This window comes from Morus notabilis, unplaced genomic scaffold (assembly GCF_000414095.1).
Source record: "Morus notabilis unplaced genomic scaffold, ASM41409v2 Scaffold45, whole genome shotgun sequence".
NCBI classification, from domain to species: Eukaryota; Viridiplantae; Streptophyta; class Magnoliopsida; order Rosales; family Moraceae; genus Morus; species Morus notabilis.
This window is the reverse complement of record NW_010366164.1, coordinates 476,689-500,819: the sequence shown is the minus strand read 5'-3', so window position 1 is coordinate 500,819 and position 24,131 is coordinate 476,689. Positions and strand designations below refer to the sequence as shown.

The 24,131-nt window shown below is 35.7% G+C and overlaps 2 protein-coding genes across 3 annotated transcripts; both read right to left on the bottom strand.

Moving 5' to 3' along the window:
• Positions 1–487: 487 nt before the first annotated feature.
• Positions 488–7,090, bottom strand: LOC21410065 (phosphatidylinositol 3,4,5-trisphosphate 3-phosphatase and protein-tyrosine-phosphatase PTEN2A). 2 transcript variants are annotated; one of them, XM_024173206.1, is made up of 13 exons: positions 6,822–7,090; positions 5,159–5,664; positions 4,243–4,344; positions 4,104–4,160; positions 3,857–3,922; positions 3,061–3,237; positions 2,864–2,950; positions 2,686–2,750; positions 2,517–2,593; positions 2,131–2,177; positions 1,872–2,002; positions 1,701–1,770; positions 488–1,371 (listed from the first exon to the last, which is right to left on the bottom strand). In XM_024173206.1, exons 2-13 carry the CDS (start codon positions 5,570–5,572, stop codon positions 841–843), a joined length of 1,824 nt encoding a protein of 607 aa, XP_024028974.1. In that variant the 5' UTR covers positions 5,573–5,664; positions 6,822–7,090; the 3' UTR covers positions 488–840. The 2 variants fall into 2 exon arrangements, with proteins under 2 accessions (XP_024028974.1, XP_010107860.1); XM_010109558.2 differs by having other exon boundaries at positions 5,159–5,619.
• A 4,178-nt stretch (positions 7,091–11,268) lies between these two features.
• LOC21410063 (cysteine proteinase RD21A) lies at positions 11,269–14,243 on the bottom strand. Its single transcript, XM_010109556.2, has 5 exons — positions 13,394–14,243; positions 12,754–12,989; positions 12,495–12,635; positions 11,772–12,227; positions 11,269–11,665 (listed from the first exon to the last, which is right to left on the bottom strand). The coding sequence occupies exons 1-5, from the start codon at positions 13,890–13,892 to the stop codon at positions 11,567–11,569; spliced, it is 1,431 nt and encodes a 476-aa protein (XP_010107858.1). The 5' UTR covers positions 13,893–14,243; the 3' UTR covers positions 11,269–11,566.
• Positions 14,244–24,131: the final 9,888 nt, after the last annotated feature.

Sequence of the window (24,131 nt, the reverse complement as noted above, 5' to 3'; positions counted from 1 at the left end):
CTTGGAAGAAATACGAGGCTTATGGAAGATGAGTGCCACGAACTGTCCGCTCAGGTTTTATTTGGAAAAACAACATTATTCCCATTGGATAAATTTCATTGAAAATATGAAGACTAACAACATTGTTTAATTGGTTTAACATTAAAAATTCCAAAACGCGAGCAAGCAGTTCTAAATTGGCAACGTTGTAAATTTTCCATGTTTTTGCCGAAATTGAATATTTTCTTAAAACCATGAAGCTAAAATCATTCTGCACTTATTTTGTACTCGATTTGTTATTGTTAGACCCTTAAGAGAATAAATTAAAGTATCCTTCGTTTTACGAATTTAAATTTTCAATTTGAATTGAGATGTGATATTTTTTAAAAACTTTTAATTATAGTAGAAAAAATTAAAAATGACATTTTCTGAGAGTTTTTAACTGTAAAAATCTAAAATAAAAAACTCAAATCGATAAAATAAACAAAGACCTAAATATTTTTGGCCACGAAAGTAATGATCGGAAGTGGTCGTAATAGCGACAAAGCCAACGCAGACGCGTTGGAAAGGTAAAAGGCGTATTGAACAGAAAACAACGCAGTTCATATGCATGATTGACAGTAATTACACCAGAAAAACACTAGACATAAAATACAGGGTTTCTTCTTTACTTCTTTTTTCTTGGAATCAATAAAACAAATTCCACGAAATCCAGTCATAAATTCAGCTAGACTTATTTTTGCACCTTCTAGTGATCTTCGCTTTAACCGGATCCAATAACAAGAACCTTCAGAGTTACAAAGGAATGGAATGAACACAATTCAATTTTATGTACAGACGAATTTCCCGATCCCAGCAAATCTAGTCGCTTTCATAGTCTTCGTCATCCCCAAATGAAAAAACAGAGGCATCGGCGGCCATTGCCTTGAACTCACTTTCAGAAATGGGAACCTCAGCACTGGGGACATTTGCAGCGACATTACTTTTTGGCTCACCAATAGTGCTCGCCTGGGCAGACCCTGTGTTTCCAATAGAAACCTGTTCAGTCGCTTTTGTCAAACCTGCAATCTCATCGGGCTTGGACTTGGTTTCAGAACTTGAGGTGGTATGGATGACTCTTTCGCCCACTGCAGAAGCTGCAGCTTCTGCTCGCCGGCTCTTTGAAGAACCATCCTCTGCCTCACTGTCTGAAAACACATCGTCCTTTTCTTGAGTCCCGGAGTCTTTGGTTGGCTTTAGAGCAGCGGGAGCTCCTTCAACTGTTGAAAGAGCAGATTGCGAGCCTTCATCTGATATCTTGGTAGTCGATTCGGCATTAGGCGTCTTAGGTACAGTGCCATTATAATCTACAAGCACAACCTCAACCTGAAATCCTGGGGAAGGTAGTTTCCTCTGGAGAGATTCAATGCCGGGGAAAATGAAGTGTTAAGTGATAAACACAAGAAATAAGAAAGCAAAGACAACAATAAAGTTTAAAACTGAAACAGACACCTCAAACATTTGATTCATGTCATAGAGATTTTTTTTTTTTTTTTTTGGTAATTGTTTCTATTTGACTTGTAAGTTTAATCTACTCAAAATTGAAATAGTAGTTGACCCAAGCTCCAAAAGCATCTTTTTGATGGGGAGACAAAAACGTTTAAAATATATTTCATATGTTCTCCACGTAGGCAGACCAATAATCTTGATATTGCATCTCACGGTAAGAATTCATTCATTACCTTGTCAAAGCCATCAAGATCAGCAGTACTTAAAAGTTTTCTATTTTCTGTCATTGTTGTGTTTAACCAGCTGCAAATGCACAAAAAAGTAAGAAATTATGAAATTTTCAGTTACCAAACAAGGAAGCATAACAAAAGATTCATTCGTCGGGGAATGGCCGGATTACGTACCAGTAGAAATCTCCTTGACGGTCATGAAAGTGGATTTTGAAGTCCCCATTTAACTCCGCTAGACCCGGTTCCCCAGGCAGAGCAAAAACCATTACCCCCTTCTTTGGAGCACTAAACCAATAATCTTCCGGCTGTGAATGTAAAACACGTGCCCAATAACAAAAGGATACTTCAGAACCACAAAGTAGTCAACGGAATATTGGCGAAGAGACCTTTCCAAAATCAATAAATAATTTCTTAGAGCATCAATGAGACCTACCGAAAGATCTTTGGTTCGTGGATGCTTTTTTGTAGAGAAGAGAACACCTACACATTTTGCAAACCCATAGCATAAATAAACTGTAAGCACAATGGCATGAAAATAAATTGTCTGGCGGTCAAAATTTGAACAACTAACGTTATGCTAGGACCTCTAAAAGGCTGTTGGAAAAAAAAAAATTTACGTAACTTCCAAATTATGTGAAGATATACAAGTGCAAAAATCTGTTTCATCAGCTTCATATACATCACAGGTCCCTGTATCAGCTCACCGTTTGGGATTTATGGCAAAATATTTAATGCAAAATGGAGATCAGACTTTAACATGACAGCAACAAATAAAATGGGGGACAGACACAGCAGTGTGCAAGTGATGCCACAACGTACCATTATGATCAGAAACTGTAATAGAGGGCCTGATCCAATAAGGACATCTATGAAGCCGAAAGCCCCTAAGCATGCACCTAATAATAATATAACAATATTTAATGTCAGTATCCAACTGAAAGAACCCCGAAACATAGTTTATGATGAAACCATAAAGTCAAAAGTATACCTGCGTGGAGGTGGATTTTCTCCATTGAAGTACGTTAAAACACGTTCGAAGTACTTGACATACCTCTAGACGGCCAAAAGACAGAAATTTGTGATCAGATAAGTGTTAGGAAAGAAACTTGAAAAATATACAAGGACATGCAATTCCTCAGAATTATCGTATAGCAGAGTATACTAACAATCTGACTCGGAAGAATAAGCCCTTTTCCATCAAAACATCTTTTCTGGTTGTAGTAGTCCATAGATTCCTCAGCAGTTGGAAAGAACTGCAAACATGAAACATCTAATGAAAACTATAGCAACAAAGCTGATATGAAAATAAGATTTAGCACAGGATCCACGACCACCTTTGTGGCGCCACAACCAAAATCTTTACCTTCAAATAGAGAAGAAGACTAGAAATCATCAACCCTGTCCTTGCCATTCCCGCCTTACAATGCACCACCACAACATTCTCAATATCTTCTTTCAACCATGAATAGGCACTTTGACAAAATGATATTATCAGCCGAGTTGGGGGACAATTATGATCATCGAATGGGAAACTAGCTACCTGAAAGAAAATTCATTATGCAAAAAGGTGTTAACTTTCATAGCCAAACGTTACCCGTAACGTCGACATACATGAGTAAAAATGTTAAAAAATTTCCTTTCAAAGAAACAATTAATTGGCATCAATTTCTGCAACTTTAAAACAGCCACTTTACAATATGGAATTCCTTCAGCTTTAAAAATAATTAAGTTCCATGAATTTTCTAATTTCATATGGAAATTAGCGACTCTCTGCTGATTAATTGTTGGTGACAGAAGAGAAATTAACCGCTAAGTCTGAGAGTGCATGTCTAATTTGTCCTAACTTTACCACTCCTTGACCATCTCTACAGAAAATAATTCAATAAAGATCGACAAGAAAATAAACAACAAACGTCTAATTTCAATACTTTAATGTCAAATTTCAAGAGAGAGAGAGAGAGAGAGAGAGAGAGAGAAGGAAATCAATAATCTGAAGCAGCAATATGATAAAATTTGATTGCTTATTTACAGGATAGATCCGTTCTCTTTTCAAGTTCAGCTATAAGCCCATATTGCAGTTTAGATACCTGATTTTACAAGTATAAAGTAACAAAACTTATCATCAGCCACCTGTGATTTGATGACAAATCATAACCCACCTTTCCTTCAAACAATGATGCATCATATAGCCTCTCAGAACAAAGATTGTATACTTTGTACTTGTCCTGCATGTAAGAAAAGAAAATTATCAACATACCAATACCTGAAACAAAACTTCATGATAGTTTTGGCACCAAAGAACTACATAAATTACATTATAAAAAATGAATCATAAAATTCCTAACCAAATGTTAGCCACAGATGTAAATACATGTATCAGCTATAAAAAAAAAAATGCTTCTTTACCTTGTGATGAGTTTCAAAAAACTTAATGACTTCTTCCATGTGGTTTCTGTAGAAACCCTGCATAGCACATATCAGAAATTTTTATCAATGAAAACAATGGGTAAAAAATTCAAATGGAGAAGGCAAGTTTCTTGCTAACCTCAACATAGCCAAAAAATCCAGAGCTCATATCACCAGCAGGGAAGCCCATAGCAATAATGTTTTCGGTGATATATGTCATATCCAAATCAAATCCTCCTTCCTGAACAGTCAAAGGTCATACATATAAAACGAAGCATATCTACCAGTATGAAATGCAGCAAACAATATGATAAGACTAAGCCTTTGCTTAGGCAGGTTTTTGTTAGGAAGGGCAGGAGAGAATAAATGGGTGAGGGGATATAGTAGTTGTTAGTTTGTTAGCAGTTAGAAAGTATATAGTGTGAATAAGTGATGGGTCGGTGGAAGGGAAAAAGGGGAGTGAATAAATAGAGACAGTGAGCAAGTGCCAGGGTAGGAAAGAACTGGAGTCTTGTTGAGGAAGTCTTGGCCTGGGCTAAGCAGGGAGGTTTAGCAATACCTCGAAGGACTGCTTTGTAATTCGTTCTTGTGATTCAATAAAGATCATACCTTCTTTCTTCTTGATTCATTTCTGTCTGTAAAAATTACTCAGTTCTTATCACAATACACCAAGGGATAAATGAAAATGTCTGTACACCACAAGCTAAAGTCGGATACTAAGAAAGCCATAGTTATGATTTTAATTCAATAAAGGGGGAAAACAATATAGATTTTAGGGTAAGAAATAAACATTTAGAAATTAAAGACGTCTTCTAGTGAATTACAGGTTACATATCATTTGATATCTGCTTTAAGAATTATGTGATAATAACCAAACACTTATTTGGAAGAACTGAAGAAGCACAAAACTAGCTGGAGAATGGAAAGATGGGACCAATTTCTACAAGACACAAACCACAAACGTAGTTCTTGGCCTCTGACTAGATTAAAGTGAATATAAATACAACAAGAAAAAGAAAAAGAAAAAAAAGAAGACAAGAAAACTAGCAACTCACCTGGTACCTTCTTTTATTTTGAGAGACAACATGGCGAGCCTTAACCTGCACAGCCTTCACTGCACTTTTCGAAGAGTCAACTAACCCTTTTGTAATTGTCCCAATAAAACCAGGTTGCGTCTCTGTTGAGATTCCATCTGAACTCTCAGCTGGAGAAGGAGCTTTTGGAGATAAGCGGAATCCTAACCCACTTGTAAAGCGTACAAAGGTAGATTTCCCAGAATTTTCAGTTGGTGAAACATCTTGGGTTCCCACCAATGGCTGAGGAATTTTCAAACTCTTGGCCCATGATGTTAACTTAGATGGGGCATTGCGCGGAGAACTCTCCGATACAGAATCTGTAGGAGCAGATGGTTGTACCTCAGGAGCTGTAACTTGAGGTGAAGTTGTGGAATCAGCAGATTCCTTATCCATTACACAGTCCCGGAGATTTAGATGGAGATTGGTGAAAGAAGTTCACACTGCCAGCATGAAAAGTTATCCAATTGCAATACTTGCAACTATAGCTGCAAAGAGAGCATATAGAACAATGGTTTGAAAATAACCCGCAAACACAAGAAAATTATTAATACTCCAATCCTTATTACATCAAGTTAATGAGTTATTATTTTTTCCTCAACAAAAGAAAACATTAAAGCCAAGTTGGCGATAGGATTCCTAATTTTTCTCTTGTTTTATTTATTACTGAGTTCGCTCTAGCCGCCAAAAATTGCAAGACGGTCAAACAAGCAAAGCAATTTGTTCTGATAATTAACTGAACTATCACTCCATATGCTCGTATGAAAAGGGAGAACACCAGGCAGAACATAACCCTGCTGCTCCAGAGGATATATAAAGAAATCTTGAGTCTGCTACTCTGCTGAAATGAAAATAATGAACAGCAAAACCAAACCCTTCGACGAAGAACATTTACGTTTCCTCCTATTATCTTTTTATATTCACGAATTCCCCAAACACACTTTGTGAGCCCAAGTTTGAAACCGGGGCTTTTCGCGATGTTTCCTCTTATTATTACTTTCCAAAAGTAAGAAACATATCCAGTCCACGGACAAGAATACAGTATCTAGCAAAAATTTCATTAACAAAGCCAGAGATATTTTGGGCACTCGCACCAGTAATTTAGTGCAAAACATTTAGGCCTCGTTCAGTTTGCCGATTCGAGCTTATATGTGACTTTATGTGAGAGTTTTTTACTGTATCAGATAAAGTTAAGACGTGTCTTTTTATTAGAGCTTTTAACTCTAGTAAAAGTGTAATTGAAAACTTGAATTGGTGAAATGAATAAGGCGTGAGGTTTCGGAATTGAGATAATCAACATAAACGCACAATTTCTCTTCCTTACCGTTTCTGCTCAACTAATTGAAGCATTTCCATAATGTTAACCTCGTAATGCAATTTTCTCTCAGCCAGGTAATGAAATTAACTTTTGAAAATATCCATTTTTAACCAAATAGAACCACAATTCCTAATTAAAATCAACTCGATTAATCAAATATATAGTCGTGCCTAAATGCATAAGCAAGTATATCCGAAGATTACAATAGCAAAAAAAAAAAAAAAACCATGATCCAGCAATACCAATCTGGTACTCTCTCGTTACGAATAAGAATAGAACCTAAAAGTACCCGTGAGAATTTAGATCTATGAGGGAATACAATATTACCTTGATCAAAATCACAGTCGTCGAAAAGCCAGAGAAGTCAGACGGAGAGAGGATTTCACGGGCTCTCTAGGGTTTCAGAAGGGGAGAGAGAGAGAGAGAGAATTGGAGCTTTGTTATCCGGCAAGAGTTCCAGGTGTTGGTCCTACCTGATCTCACGTGATTATTCGGTCAATGCATCGAAGGGCTCTAAAGTTGTTTTGATTTGTGAGATCGTTGATGAAAGCGTCCTTAGCGCGCACTGGATATTAACACTCACCGCTGATGAGAATTGATATTATGTGGACCCTACATATTTTCTTTTTTTTTTTCTTTTTTTAAAATAAAGTTTGGAACTATATAGTTTTTTAAAGACTCGTTCATTTCATCGATTTGAGTTTTTAATTTTAGGTTTTTACAGTAAAAGTTATCAGAAAATGTCACATTTAATTTTTTTTTATTACAGTAAAAAATTTTTAAAAAATGTCATATCTCAACTCGAATTCGTAAAATGAACTAGGCTTAAAATTTTTTAAGTAGGATTAAAAAAATAAAGTATTATTATTTTTTTATATTTAAACGTATCATAAATTATTTATTTTTTATACATTTTTAAGTTAATGTACGATTAAAAATTAATTTTATTAGTAAGTCGACCTACTAAGAACGTCCCTAAAAATTATACATTTTCTTTTCTTTTCATTTTGTGCTAGAATTATGCTTATTTGAATGTTTATATTCCAACTATTGTAAGTGAAAAAAAAAAAAAAACTTGAAGTATATAAATAATTTATTTTTAAGATTATTTTTATAATATCCTGTATTTTAAAATGGTTTAAAACATCTAATAATTTTTAAAAAATAATTCAAAATACTTTTTCTGTACAATTCCGTCTATATTAATAGATTTCATGATGTGCACTATATTATCATATTAAAACTTAATTAATCTGAAAACAATATGAATTAATCTCTAAAAAAGAATTAACTACTAAAATTATTTTCTAAAACTAATTTTGAATATTAAAAAAGTCATTTAAAAACAAAATAAAAAACTTCTTTCCGAGATCTAAGATCTGAGAAAACCAGCCCCTTGAGCACCAACCTCCGGTGACTAGCCCTTCTCCGCCCCTTTCATCTTCCGGCACCACAAGTTCGAAATTGTCGCCGAGTTTCTCCACCAACAACCTTGCCATCCACCTCCAATATCCGCTCTCAATCGAGTCCCATAACTCCACCCACCCCACAACCTTCAAGAACTGTTCCCACCCACCTCGCAATTCAGCCAGCCCCGACCAAATCCGATGACGACCTCTAGAAGGTGAGGTTTCGTAATAAGTTCAGTGAGAGAGAAGAGGAAGAGAGAGAGATGTTTTCCTTTTCATTTTTTTGATCTTAAGGTTTTTTTTTTTTTGAAAGGAAACTCGTGAGATTTCAGTGAAGGGGACAGACAATATTAGTAATCCAATTTGGTATCTCATCAATCCAACAATAGGATGAGCCTGACAGGAGACCAAACTTTGCAATCTCATGGGCCACAAAATTGGCCAATCTAGGCACATGAGATATTCATATAAGGAGAGAGAGAGAGAGCAAATATCTGCAATAATAGGAGCACTAAAACCCAGCACCTCCTTCTTCGTGACACTTTTAATCACTAATGCAACACCGGATTCGACAGTATCAATCTTTCATCCATGCTCTAAGTGAAACGAAGATTTTCTTTTCTATTTGAAATAAGTTTTTGTCTTGTTACTTCTTAATATTTGGAGACGTTTGGTTCGTGTATTATAATCATAAGATTAGAATTATTTTTAATTTACGTGTATTTTTTGTGAGAGAAAACACTGTAACGAACCATGAACCATGATTCAAATTACGAATCTCCTAACCAAACAACCTCTTAATTACTTTAATATGTTACGTCATATCTTAATATTTTTAAGTAATATTTAATATGTGACATGTCAATAAATTTGTTAGTATTATAGACGGAATGGGCCGAAATGATCATATTGAGCTGTTTTTTTATAAATCAAAGAGTGTTTTGATTCATTTTAAAAAACCAGAGCCCACTTTAAATTAATGTATATATTTCAAGTGACATTTATGAAAACAATTCTTATTTTTATTTTTCGAACATGTAAGGTAAATTCCTTTTTACCCCTTTAGCAAGTGCTAGTTGTGATTTAAAAGGTATACATTTGTGATATATCTGACCCTTTCATAGAATCTGCTTGTTGCTTCGATACTTGCCCTCGTAGAGGAGAGAAGTTTTGTTGTTGTTGACTAACAGATTCGACTGTAAGAAACAGAGTGTCACAAACTGTTGTATATAATGTTTTAGTTTGACTCGCACAAACTTGTGTGTTTTAAGTGATGAATACAAATACTTTCATGTTGGTTGGTGCTGAGTAATTTTTGCTTTTTTTACTTGTTATAGAAGAAAGCTCCGAGGATGGGATATTGTTGATTTTTGTATTCTTAGTATTTCTAGGCTTCCATTCAGTGGGTACATGTTTATTGCTTGGCTCTTATAGTTAAGCTTTTCCGATTTGTAGGCATGTTCATGTTACCAACACCACCGTGGCGCCATTGTACTTGGATTAAGTAGTTGAGGCTTTAACACAAGGGAACCCGATTAAATCAAAAGCGTATATGTACTTTAAAAAAAAGTTTTTGAAAAAAAAAAACAAAAAATTTATAGTTTAAAGAAGAAGAGAGAAACACTTCAATATAATAGAAGATTTCAAAAATTTTCCAACCTCGTAATATCGAACCTCTGAAAAGTAAAAGCATTATTAGTCAATCTCATCCCATCGACCCGGGCCGGAGTGGGAGATCTAGAGATGTAAATTGGCCAAGCCGCCCATCAAACATGATGATAGGCACGAAAATTTTTATAATTTTTTTCTTTTTTTTATTAATAATTTTTAGAAATTGTTACATATTTCTAAATAAATATAAAAATTATTGTTACAAATAATATTCGTTCGTATTAATTTGTTATCGTTAGTTGTCTCCTCTTTAAGTATTAATTTAAATAAAATAAAGAAATTTGTTAATAAATTAGTACTTATGATTGCATCAAGTTTTTTGTTTATTATTATTATTTTTTTGCTTAGTAATAGAATATGAAATTATATTTTTATTTAAATTACACTTTATTTGAAAACCGTTTAAAAAAATAATTTTAAATGACCCAATGGTTTAATAGACTGGACCAAAGATCTATTGTGCCAAATACGATAAATGCACGAGTACGGCACGAGCATGAATGGGCTTGGGTCGAGCTTATAATTTTGCATATTGGGCTGACACGAGCATGACATGAAATTTTAGCGAGTCAAGTAAATCACGGCACGAAACACGCATAAACCTAACCGATTATAGATTGGATTGACACAACACGACACTTTGAGATCTAAACCATAACACCACAAGGTTAAATCAATTTTTTCATATAATTAATATAGGTCAATGTAAGCTGAGATTCTATTTATTCTTAAATTAATATAGGTCAATGTAAGTCAAGATTCTATTTATTCTTATAGAATTAGTAAAAACTTGCTTTCTGAAGGTGGTTCGAGTATGATTAATAATATGTATCCTTTGAGCTACATAGAGCACAATTTATCATAAATTCTCTTACTTTTAAAATTATTGATTAGATTATTATTGTTGATTTTGAGCTACAAATGAAATGTTGTATATAGAGATGATATTCTTATTCACGGATACAAGTATCTGCAAGTTCTCCTTCTAAATAATACGGGCATGTAAATATTATATTAGGACGGAGGTGTATGAAGTTAAACTTAACCCTCAAATTAGGACGAGACAAAGGAGACCAGACGATCTTAATGAGTTGGGTAATTAGTCAAAAAAAGTTATGATAATTAATTAGCGAAGTTATATAAAATGTAACGTCATCAATTACAATCAATTGTAATTATTTTTTTTTATTTGAAGATTAAAATTTTGTTTTATTTCATGAGACATAAGTAGTTGTGTTTTGAATTTCACATTTGCTTTGAATTTTGATAACATAGCGTATGGGGTGGAAGAAGCATAGCATAGGGTAAGTATACATACATTTTTTAATTAATATGCTTGTATCACATCAAACGTGATTGGATTGAAATTGAATAAAATTCGTATTAGTTTATTGAAGATGAATAATTGGCTTTGAACTTCCTGTTATTTTACCCGTAGAAATGTCATTATATTTATATTGATTTGTGACTAGTCGCTTGATAGTTCAGTAAAAATCGAACCCTTCCTATTCTGTTTGTTGTTTCTATTAATTATTCCCGACATATCAGTTGTTGGTATGTAGGATAACACTTCTCTAATCTAACTATAATCCAAGTCCCATTCTAATCCAGAAAGCAACTTAATAATGCAATTAACCAAAATCATAAACGACAACTACATCACATCTATAATGAAAAGAAAGCGTTCATTGGGACATTCATGCACATTGAGATTGAACGGTTAAACGGTAATTCAATTGTTTCTGTTTGGCAAAGAACTTGTTTATTTACAGAGATCATCATAATAATAATAAAAAAAAAAAAACCCAAACTAAACCATTGTTGAAATAATTATGGACGGTTCACCAAATGATACTTCTCTAAAGACAAATCATTTCTTTTGTTAGCAGCCTCCAATTGGGTATGGGGTTTAACAAGATCAATCAGTTTTATCAAAGAAACTCAACTTAGGTCGTCTTCCTCTTTCTTAACCCCATGGAGCCTCAAAGCTTTTCATGGCCGTGCGATTATCCCAATATGCAGGAAGGGAAACCGAGATTTCACGGCGGGAGCTCGCTTCAATGCCTTAACTCCAAAGGGATTGTCCTTGCTCTGTTTCAGCCAAAACAAAAAAGTCATGACAAGCACAGCAAGATAAAAAATCCTAGAAACCAAAATAATTACAGAAACAAATAAAGTACTATGATTATGGGATTACCACGCGGCAAGTTCCCGCGTCAAGATCGCAGACGGGATAGTCGTGAGGGCAGCAGCTGTAGTGATCATCACAGCAGGTTGCAGACTCAAGAGGGCAGCATCCCCAAGCAAAGCAGTACTTGCCATACTCATAGATGCAGCAGCAGGTGCTGCTCTCAGGGCACGAATAGTATTCATCACAAACAGCCGGGGGCTTCACAGGTGGAGATGGCGGGGATGGCCCGGGGTTGGGAGGGTTCTGACCCTTCTTGATGGGGTATGAGGACTCCATGGCAATTCCACACTTGCCATGTGAGGCACCAGCCAAATTGCGCTCCATCCTGATGTAGCCATTCTCTCCCCAACTTGGTCCCCAAGAGTTCCTCACCTTCCAGTAGTCTACGCCATTTTCTGTTCCGTAACCAATGACGACCACACCGTGGTCTAGTTGAGTTCCACAGCGTCCTGTGAACACACCCTGAATGGATACACAAGAATTAGTGTTGGATTACCAATTCTTTAACAAACTTTCGCTTATAGAGAAGACGGCAAACGTTGGTTACTACTGACAATTTCAGTGACAACATAAGAGAGCTCCAATTCAAACTAAGGCGTCAAAAATATGAAATTGCAATTGCAGCGATTCAAACTCAAGATCACCTACTATAATATCATGTTGTTTATAAATTCGCCCAAAGACTGATAGATCAATAATAAGTAAAATGGATTTAAATAGAGCCATTACCGATTGGTAGAGTTGGAACTCCCGTCCACCAGCTTCAATAGCAACACTAACAGGCTGATTTGCAACAGCCTTCTTCAACGCTTTCTCATCATTTTCAGGCACGTCTTCGTAACCATCAATGGTCACAACGTGAGCGTTTTTCTGCAGAGAATATGCAAAGTTTAGATATAGAAAAAATGCAGAACAAAATCAACCAAGGCAAAGAAAAAATCTTCCACAACCAGAGAAATATGGAATTTTGCTTCAATTTCACACGCACCCTATTAGGATCACATTGACCGTCGCGAGCCTTGTAAGGATAATCTTCTTCGGTGTCAACGCCACCATTGTTGATTATAAACTCAAAGCCATAATCCATGAGACCGCCATTGCAGCCCTGGTTGTAAGATGTGTCACAATCAACCAGTTCTTGCTCCGACAGCGAGATTAGTTCGCCAGTCACGATTTTGTTTATTCCTTCAACCGCACCAATAGTTGAGAATGCCCAGCAACTCCCTTCAATTGGAATCAGTTTCTTACATTAGTTTATGGGGACAAAAGGACATAGAATTATCAGTACTATAGAATGAAGGAGTTTTCTGCATAACAAATTGGTATAATATAGAAGACAGCACCCGATAAAATTAATCAAGCAATACTACCAAAGTTAAATAATATTTCTTCTCAAAAAACTAAAATTCTCCAAAATCTGCTGCTTTCCAGACTATTTTCCGGGAAAACAACAAAAGAACAAACAAACGGTCAAAGTCTCCATAACCAAATCTAACAACCCAATCAAACAACCATGTGCCGAATTCCACGATCAAAACTGAAAACACAATCCATCAACATCCGTACCAGAAAAAACAAATCCCTGGGACACAAAAAAAAGAACCAAAAACAATTAAAAAAAAACTCACCGCATTGTCCTTGATCTTTGACCGGAGCAACCGCGCCTTTGTCCCTCCAATCGATGGACTCCGGCAACTCATCGCCGGCTCGAAAAGCGTAGCGATCGCTCTTCCTCGAGCCAAAGAGTGTGCCTATCCGGTCGATCTTGACCCCCAAAAACCCGGCCCTGTACTCGTCGTTGGTGAGATCGGCGAAGCGGTTAAGGCCGAGCTTGAAGGTCCGGTTGGCGGCGTTGTGGGCGTCGACGAAGCGGAGATTATCCTTAAAGATCTCGAAGCGTCTCTCCTTCTCGCGGAGGGCGTTGTAGGCTTTGGCGTGAATGACAAGCCACGATTCGTACATGGCCCTCATCTCCGTCTCGCTCCTCTCGGTGGGGACCACAATGCCGTGCTTGGCGTCGTAGTCTATGATTGACATGTCCGGGGAGGCCCACGAGAAGCCCACCAGAAAGGAAACAAGGACCAGAAAAGAAAAAGAAATCACAGAAGGTCTACGAAGAATCGCCATTATTGAGGGAGGGAGAGAAGAGAAGTTTTTTGGGTTTGGGGGACACTTTCGTAGAGTATTGGTACTATATATGGTGGGTCGAGTACGAGAAGGATGTTTGCGCGAAGAGCCTGGATCGGAGGAAATCGAAACGTTTTTCTTTTCTTTTCTTTTCTTTTCTTTTTGCGGAATTGGGATTAGCTAAAAAAACCCTACATGGGATGCGAAACTGCGTCCAGATACGGAGTGTTATTGGCTGTATGAGTAATCTCTCTCTCTCTCTCTCTCTCTCTCTCTCTTCGTTTTTTTTTTTTTTGATGAAAGAGTAATATCCCATGTATTTTGGGTGCATGTTTATCTGTAATAATTTAAAAAGGTGAATTCATCCATTCGAAGATAACAATATAATCGTTTTTTCTAAATAAAAAATGGATAAAAGTATAGTTATAGATGCTTAAAACGCGTAAGTATGATTTTGTTCTATAATAAAATATAAGATAATATTGAACACATTCAAAGTATATTGTGTACCTATTTAATAAAAACAATAATTCAAATATAAAATAATAGGTAATGATTATAGATGGAAGAATGAGCAGGCATGACATGCCCAACTCATTCTCCTTAGGCCCACATTAGTTGTGGGTCGGGCCGATCAAACGCATTATTTTGATGGGCCTTGTCGAGCCAACTTATGTAAGAGTAATCCTTAGCTCCGTACGCACGACAGGTTGATTTTTTATGGGTTAGACTGGATCGTATCATGAGCCAGATTGGGTCGACTTATTCAAGCCCATCTACAAGTTATGATGGGCAGATCTATCTTGGTCCATGCATTTCGATGGGCCAAGCCATTTTAATATGTAGTTTCAAAATTTATTTATTTTTTAATATTTGTTTTTAAAATTTTAAATAAATCAACAAATATAAAATTTTAAATAGTCAATAGAAATATAAAAAGAAATATTTTATTTACGACTGTCTCATTATAAACCTTTTAAAAAAAAAATCTAGTGATGAGGGAGTATTTTAGGCTCCATTCATTTCGTTGATTTGAGTTTAGAATTCGAGTTTTGCTACACTAAAAACCCTCACAAACAATCACATCTAACTTTTTTGCTACAGTAAAAAGTTCTCACATAAAATCACATCTCAACTCGAATTAAAAACTCGAATCAGCGAACTAAACGGGCCCTTATTCACAAATCAAGTACTTGCATCTCTAGTAATAATCTTAGGCCTCGTTTACTTCGCGGATTCGAGTTTTCAATTCGATTGAGATGTGACATTTTCTAAGAGCTTTTTACTGTAGAAACTTAAAACTGAAAACTCGAATCGGTGAAATGAACGAGGTAATGTTTTTGTTAGTGTGGGGGTAAACTGAATGGATTTCAGTCCACGTGTGAGAATTTTGACTTAAAGAAAAGCCCACGTGTAAGAGCGACTACTTGGTATAAATTTTTTTTTTTTTTTGGTTTTTCATTTTGTGATAATTAATCTCTAAAATTGATAAATTACCTTCTGGAAGTACTGTGTTATTTTGATCCAAAATTTTTTTCATTAAGAGATTACTCATTGGACTTTGATTTTTACATTGATTAATCATGTCTCAACTGCATAGTAATTAAAGGACTAATTTCATAGAAAAATTGGTTGACATCAAAACACGAGGAACATGAAGAAATGAGTATCTTAAAAGTTTTTCCTAAAACATCTAGGATCGGACTCATGTTGTTATGTAAAAAAATTAATTGTTTGTACTTAGAGGAGCAAATAATCTGAAAGATCAAGCATTCCAAATCAACGGCCTTTCTTACTATTCTCCTTTTCTTAATTAACTAATATGTGGGTGTCGATTGGATATTATCTCAGACTTCTAAATTCTTGCACAGCTCGGATCTCGCAGGCAACCTCCCCATGGTGCTCGGATCTTTTCCTCATGCAGCTCAAATCTCGCCGACAGCTTCCTCAAAGGCTAACAAATGAACCACACAAGCGAATGAAACGACACATAAAAGCAAAGAAGGAAAAAAAAAATCGCCACCACTTCAAATCTATAATACAAATAAAAAAAATTTTGATCAGATCACCGTAGAACAAAATTCTATATAAAATTGGATTCGTAAACAAAAAAGTTGTAAAAAAAAACAAAAAAAATCCCAGTGCTGGAGATTCGAGAAAGCAATGAATTGGACTAGATTCAATGCTAGCTCTCACTTGTGGCAGCCTCCGGTGCTTTGAGGTGGAAGATTTTTGAGTTTAGTGACCTCTCTAGAAACATCTATGGAAATGAATCCACATTTGAATGCCTGACTATGTGATGAGAGCCCAACTGCTGAATTGCATCGATGGCACAATGAATGAGATGAAGAGAGAGGAATAAGATGGTAAAACGGAGCTCCTAACTGCCAGATAAAACTCCTGCGGCAAGACGAAGCTCACGACGACTACTCAAATGGATAGAGAGAGAGAGAGAGTTAACACGTGACGAATTCTGTCACTCAGTGTAACGGAAGAGACAAAATTATTAACGGAATAAAGTGTGGGGAGAAAATGTGTTACGTTTTAAAATTTAAGAAACAAAGTGTTACAAAAATCATAAGGAAAATTTTTGAAATTAATCCAAAAAACAATTATCCCACGTATGGGGCAAGCCATAGCCAAACAAATTATGTGGTTCTTTCTTCAGCCGAGAGAGAGAGAGAGAGAGAGAGAGAGAGAGAGAGAGAGAGAGAGGTCAAATTGATTGAAATTTGAAATCCCCACCTCAAATAAGTTGCGGTAGAAATACAAATCCACTTGAAGTTTGTGGCATACAAACCGATTTCCTCAGGTGAATTAGAGGAATACCATGATCTTTGTAACACCTCTCTCTCTCTCTCTCGGCTGAAGAAAGAACCACATAATTTGTTTGGCTATGGCTTACCCCATACGTGGGATAATTGTTTTTTGGATTAATTTCAAAAATTTTTCTTATGATCTTTGTAACACTTTGTCTCTTAAATTTTAAAACGTAACATCATTTCTCTCCAAACTTTATTCCGTTAACAATTTTGCCCATTCCGTTACACTGAGTGACAGAATTCGCCACGTGTCAATTATTTAGCCAATCTGAGGATGATATTATCGTAAAATATAATGTAAAAATCCCAAGTTATTAAAAAAGGGATTAAAAAACTCAAATGTGTAAATGAACAAAGGATTAATCCATTCTGTCAATTATGTTGGTGAAGTTAGGGTTAGAAGTTTTTCCCCAAAAAGAAAGATTAGAGAAACAAAATCAATCTTCTTTGTAAATCTCAAGTATTAATATATACATGCATGTATGTGTATATGTCTATGTGTGTGTGTGTATATATGTCTGCGTATATAAATATAACCAAGTTTAAGCTTGAACATCCACTTTAATTTGTTTGAGAGAACCAAGAAAACTTTTGGGCACACCAGATTCTTGTGAATCTTCACAACCCTTGTTAATGGGTAGGTTTTTTTTTTTTTTTTTTTCTTTTTCCCTGTCTTCCTCTTCTTCTTCCTCATGCTCTGTTCTTCGATTTCTGTTTCTGGGTTCTTTGAGTTTTCGTGATTTTTAGTTTACTTTCTCTCATCTTTTGTGGAATTAAGATTTGGGTCTTTGGGAGATTCGTGGTCTTCTTCTTGGTTTTTCTCTTTGTCCTCAAAAAATTTGAAGATGGTGAATTCCGGGAATGAAGATGGTGAATTCTGTCGATTAATTCATGGGATCTAATCTGATTATGAGGGTATAAGCGTAATTATACTTTCAAATCTCACTAAAAAAGTGACACGTGACATTTTCGTCACTCATTGTAATAGAAGGGAAAAGCTTGTTAACGGAACAAAGTTCAGGGAGAGCGGATGTTACGTTTTGAAATTCGAAGGGTAAAGTGTTACAAGAGTCATAATTTAGGAGAAGTTTTGAAATTAATCATTATTTTTTTTTTGGACGAAATTTTAGATAATGTATATTTGGTAATTTTACAAGTATTGTAACATAAATCCTGGAAACACTTGAAGGATTTCACCTTGAGGATGTCTTAGATTTATGGCTTTCTAACGAGTCAAAAAATCTCTCTCTCCATAAAAGAAAAACAAACAGCCTCTTTAATTGAATAAAATTGTGTACATGTTGGACAAGTTTTCAGAGAGCATAATAGAGATGCATTGTTCAAGATTTAATACCAACACATAGTTTTCTCTCATTTTTTCTTCAACAAAGCTTTCCATGATAGTTTCAAAACAACCCTTTAAGTAGTTTATTTAAATAATTATCCATAATTTGATATTATGTTCATTTTCTTAAATAAGATCTTAGGTTTGAGTGACAACTGAGTACATGGACAATCTATTTTACATTTCCTATCACACAAGAAAATCTCTTATCTAACTAAAATTGTAAGGGTTTGCCACATTTCTATCCCATGTTAAACCCTTTTTTTCTTACATATATATAAAGGAGTCATCATGACTCTATTGTTTTTTTAGTCGTCCAAAACAACTCGTTTGACTCTAGTTCTTTGTTTCTTAAAGATGTGTATTAGTGAATTACATAAATTAAAGACCTTTGCTTTTTATCGTAATCATAATCTTACATTCTATCTTATTATATATCGTTCATTTTTTTTAATGTTTTACACACCATTTTGATGCTTCTGCTTTTTTTTTTTCCTCTTTTCTTTGCTTCTCTCTCTGTTTTTTTTCCTTTTCTATCGACTCTTTTTATTTTTTTCTTTTATTTTCAATACCCTTTTTGATGCTTCTTTTTAATTCTTTTGCTTCATTCATTTAGTATTCATTTCATAGTAGTCCAAAACAACGAGTGCTAGTTTTTTTCCCCTCTTCTTTTTAAGTTTCAACTCAATTTTTCTTATTTTATTTTGTTATCTTAAGAATTAAAAATTTTCATGTATTTAATCATATAAACTTTTAAATTAGACTACTATTTATGTACCTCTTTTGAATAATTCTTAAGATCTTTTTTTTTTTAAAATTTTTTTCCTACATATCATTTTCGATTTTTACATTATAAAAATTTTAACCATATCTCATTACGTGCATTGCACTTACCTAAACTAGTCTTCATAAAAAAAATTGAGAGTTAGGTCGCTCTTCGATTTCATTGCATAGAAACTGCTAGATATAATGACTTTACTATTGTTGGGAAAACTAATACTAACAATTACGAAATAAAACTTTCCCTCTTTGTGTGCTAAAATAGGATCTCAAATAAAATGCCAACAAAGTCAAATAACCAATGCACCAATTAATCAAAATAAACAACCATAAATGAAACACCAATTTTTAACGTGAAAAACCTCTCAAATTGAGAGTAAAAACCACGAGACCCTTAGGCCACTTAAATTTCTTCCACTATATTAAAAATGGGATTACAAAGTTACTCTCTAGAATCAAACTAGAGACTCACAACAATAATATCATCAAGAAACACTATTCTTGGTTCACCAACACATCACGAATCCAGTGATATTTGACATCAATGTGGTTGGATCTCAAATGGAATGTTGAATTCTTAGAGAGGTAGATGGCACTATGACTGTCGCTGTAGACAATACACTTCTCTTATTGCATGCCCTTCAAGAAACCTCTTCATCCACAAAGCTTCCTTGCAACCTTTAGTAATTGCTATGTACTCAGCTTCTGTGGTGGATAGAGCGACACACTTTTGTAGCTTGGACTGCCAAGAGACTGATCCCCCCTGCAAAAGTCATTAGGAATCCTGAAATAGACTTCCTGGAATCAATGTCACTTGCCATGTCTGAATCTGTGTACCCATCTAAAATAGGCTCACCACTGCCAAAGCATAAACACACATTTGAAGTACCTCTCAGATATCTTAATATCCATTTTACTGCTGCCCAATGTTCTTTTCTAGGATTAGAGAGAAATTGACTAACAACTCCAACTGCATGAGCAATATCTGGCCTTGTATAGACTATGGCATACATCAAATTGCCAACTGCAGACGTATATGGCACTTTACTCATTTCCTCACTTTCTTTCTCACTGTAGGACATTGCTTAACTGTAAGCTTGAAGTGACCTGCAAGTGGAGAACAAACAGCCTTGGCCTTACTCATATTGAATCTTTCAAGAACCTTTTCAATGTAGCTTTCTTGAGATAACCATAACTTCCCATTCTTCCTATCACGGGAGATCTTCATACCAAGTATCTGTTTCGCCGATCCCAAGTCTTTCATTGCAAATGACTTGCTTAATTCTCTCTTTAGCTTCTCAATCTTGCTAGCATCATGGCCAACGATCAACATATCATCAACATATAGTAGAAGGATGATGAAATCATCACTGGAGTGTTTCTTAATGAACACATAAGGGTAAGATGAAGTCCTAGTGTACCCGTGACTCATCATAAAAAAGTCAAACTTTTTGTACTACTGTCTTGGTGCTTGTTTGAGCCCATACAAGCTCTTCCTTAACTTACACACAAGATGCTCTTTTCCCTTAACTTTGAACCATTCTGATTGCTCTATAAAAATTTTCTCTTCTAAGTCACCATGAAGGAATGTAGTTTTCACATCAAGTTACTCTACCTCTAAATTCAAGCGGACAGCTAGACCAAGAACAACTCTAATGGATGACATCTTCACAACAGGAGAAAATATTTTTTCAAAGTCGACACCTTTCTTTTGACCGAACCCCTTCACAACTAACCTTGCCTTGTACCTTAGTTGTGAGCTATTGTTTTCAGTTTTCAACCTGTAAACCCACTTGTTCTTGAGTGCTTTCTTGCCTTTAGGTAACTTCACCAAGTCATAAGTGTGGTTCTCACACAAGGATCTCATCTCTTCTTACATGACTTTAAACCACTATTACTTCCTCTCATATGAAACAACTTCTTGGTAAGTTTCTGGCTCTCCCTCATCAGTGAGCATCACATACTCATTAGTAGTGTATCGACTAGGCAGATGACGCTCTCTTATAGATCTTCTCACCTGAGACTCAACTGGTGGTGCTGGCAGTGCTTGTTCAACTGGCTCTACATCATTAACGGGAGGGGCTTCATCATTAATAGCATCACCACCATCTTCTTGGACATCTCCTCCTTGATCACTATTCTTTATAGGTGGAGAAATTAGATTCAAATTGATAGGAATTTCAGTGGAGGAACAAGACTTTTCACCCTTGTTACCATCATCAATCGCTTCGTCTTCAAGGAAGATAACATCTCTACTTCAGACAATTTTCTTATTGACCAGATCCCATAATCTGTACCCAAACTCCTCATGGCCATAGCCTAAAAAAATACACGGTTTCACCTTATCATCAAGGTTGGATCTCTAATCTTTAGGAATATGAACGAACGGCTTGCAGCCAAAAACTCTCAAGTAATCATAAGAGACATCTTTTTCAGTCCAAACTCTATTTGGAACATCACCATCCAAGGCAGCTACTGGAGAAAGATTAATCAAATCGACCGCGGTTCTCATGGCCTCCCCCCAAAAGGACTTAGGAAGCTTTGCGTGAGAAAGCATGCACTTGATTCTTTCTTCAATTGTTCTATTCATTCTCTCCGCTACACCATTAAGCTGAGGTGTCTTAGCTGGAGTCTTCTCAAGCTTGATTCCATGGAGTTTGCAGTAATTCTCAAATGGTTCCCTGTACTCACCACCATTATTAGCACGAACTAATTTCAACTGTTTTCATGTTTCTCTTTCAATCTTGGCATGAAATTCTTTAAAGACATCAAGCACCCGGTCTTTAGTTTTCAAAGCAGTAGCCCAAACCTTTCTTGAATGGTCATCGATGAAGATCACAAAGTAGAGTGCACCTCCAAGAGTTTTAGCTTGCATAAAACAGACATCAATATGAATCAAATTAAGAATATTTGATCTTCTAGATGGAGGGTGTGAATGAAATGTAACTCTATGTGTTTTTCCAGCTAAACAATCAACACAAGTTTTAAGAGGCATACCTTGCAAACTAGGCAGGAATTGCTTTCTAGCAAGAAGTTGTAGTCCTTTCTTACTGACGTAGTCAAGCCTCTTGTGCCATAGATTAATGCTTGCACCCTTCTGAACAACATTTATCTCTCCTTTGTGAAGCTTAGCTTGCATGACATAGAGTGTATTCATTTTCTTTCCTCTTACAACCACTAGTAAAACCCTCATCATCAAGTCTGCATGTGGAGATCAAGTTTAGGTGAATATCCGGAACATGCCTAACATCCTTGAGTACCAACTTGCTTCCAAGATTAGTTTCCAAGCAAATATCTCCAATGCCCACAATTTTAGAGGCACCACTGTTTCCCATTTTGACATTGCCAAAATCACCGGTAGAGTAAGAAGTAAAGAAATCACCATGAGGAGTAACATGAAACGAGGTGTCAGAATCAATCATTCAATCACTTTCCTGGCACACAAAACTAACACAACTATCATCACAAATGATGGTAACATCACCTTCGGCGGCTACTGTATTAGTCTCTTTCTCATCTTTATTTCCTTCACCTTGTTCTCTTTTCTAAAATCTGCATTCTTTTTTCATGTGACCCATCTTGTTACAATGATAACACTTGACACTTTTCCTGTTTTTAGATTTTCCCCTGAATGTATCTTTTTTGTCATGACCCTGAGGATGCCTACTTTTACTTCTTCCACGCCTTTCTTGTTTTTCATAAACAAGTACCTCAGAAGAAGATTCACCCTTTTCCTTTCTTCTGGCTTCTTCACTCAACAAACTTTCTTTAACCATCTCCATGGTTAGCTTTCGTTCAGGCGCTGAAGTGCTTAGTGATACCACTAATGTTTCTCAACTGTCAGGCAAGGAGCTAAGAAGTAACAATGCCTGCAACTCATCTTCAAGAGGCATTTCATTGTGGCCAATTGGTTCACCAAGCCTTGGAAATCACTAGTATGCTCAGTCATATTTTTTCCATCTTTGTACTTCAAATTCACAAGTCTTCTAATGATCGAGGCTTTATTTATGGAGGTATTCTTCTCAAACATAGCCTCTAATTTCTTCCAAAGTGCATCGGCTTTCATTTCATCAGAAATGTGATTAAAAATATTAATATCAACCCATTGCCTAATCGTAGCAGCAACTTTCATGTGTAATGTTTCCCAATCATCATCACTTATTTTTTCTGGCTTTGACTTGCTCATAACAGGCCCATACAAATCTTTAACAATAAGCAAATCTTGCTTTTTGCGCTTCCAAATGGAATAATTCGATGAGGTTAATTTTATCATCCCATACGAATTTTGTTCTTCCATCTCAACACACAAGAATTAGTCTCTAGCCAACCAAAAGCTCTAATACCAGTTTGTTGGGAAAACTAATACTAACAATTGCGGAATAAAACTTTCCCTCTTTGTGTGCTAAAATAAGATCTCAAACAAAATGCTAACAAAGCCAAACAACCAATGCACCAATTAATCAAAATAAACAACCACAAATGAAACACCAATTTTTAGCGTGAAAAATCTCTCAAATTGAGAGTAAAAACCACGGGAGCCTTATGCCACTTAAATTTCTTCCACTATATTAACAATGGGATTACAAAGTTTCTCTCTAGAATCAAACTAGAGGCTCACAACAATAATATCATTAAGAAACACTATTCTTGGTTCACCAACAATATAGACATCATCATCAAAGATGGATAATAACAATAATATTAAAGAAAAACTTAGGTCTCACCAAATTAGGAGTACTCAGGAGAGTATTAAAGAGAGGCTAAATGAGAAATCAAGTCTGGTAGATTGGAAGAGCTCGCCACAAGGATTCTCCACGTCAAATTTGAACCGAAATCGACAATATTTCACTACCTAATCATCTTGCACAAGCACCAAAACCCTACCACTTTTCTCTCTCTCTTTCTCTGGTTTTTTTTTTCAGCTGCACCCTCTGCTCCCCGATTCTCCTTCTTCCTTTTCTTTTTTTTTTTGGGTTTGCTGCCCACATGAGCAGCATGCCTTTCATTTTTTGTTGGCATTTGGGCTTAAGGCCCATTATTGGTTCCAGCCCACAAATGGAGCGGAACCCAACAACTATGCATGCGGTCATCATTTATCCTCTAACAAAAAAACTGTATTTTGTCATCTAATGTTTTTATCTTTTCTAAATGCTAGCTCTTCCTATCTCTCTTGGAGTGCCCTATGATCAATTCGGAGTGATGGAAAGGAGGTGAAAAATATATGTTTTATAAGGACTCTAATCTTCTTGTCCTACCAATATGTGCATGATTCGACCTTTAACAAAATTTTCT

Bases quoted from the DNA above. Each gene is read 5' to 3' on its own strand.
- LOC21410065 (XM_024173206.1), bottom strand. From the start codon at position 5,572: ATGGATAAGGAATCTGCTGATTCCACAACTTCACCTCAAGTTACAGCT. The intron at 3,238-3,856 runs GTGGGTTATGAT...ATTTTCTTTCAG, and splicing joins CATCATTGTTTGAAGGAAAG to GTAGCTAGTTTCCCATTCGA. The intron at 2,594-2,685 runs GTATACTTTTGA...TATTATTATTAG, and splicing joins GAAAATCCACCTCCACGCAG to GTGCATGCTTAGGGGCTTTC.
- LOC21410063 (XM_010109556.2), bottom strand. From the start codon at position 13,892: ATGGCGATTCTTCGTAGACCTTCTGTGATTTCTTTTTCTTTTCTGGTC. The intron at 12,990-13,393 runs GTGAGTTTTTTT...TTCCAATTGAAG, and splicing joins CAAAGATCAAGGACAATGCG to GGAGTTGCTGGGCATTCTCA. The intron at 12,228-12,494 runs GTAATGGCTCTA...GTATCCATTCAG, and splicing joins AGTTCCAACTCTACCAATCG to GGTGTGTTCACAGGACGCTG.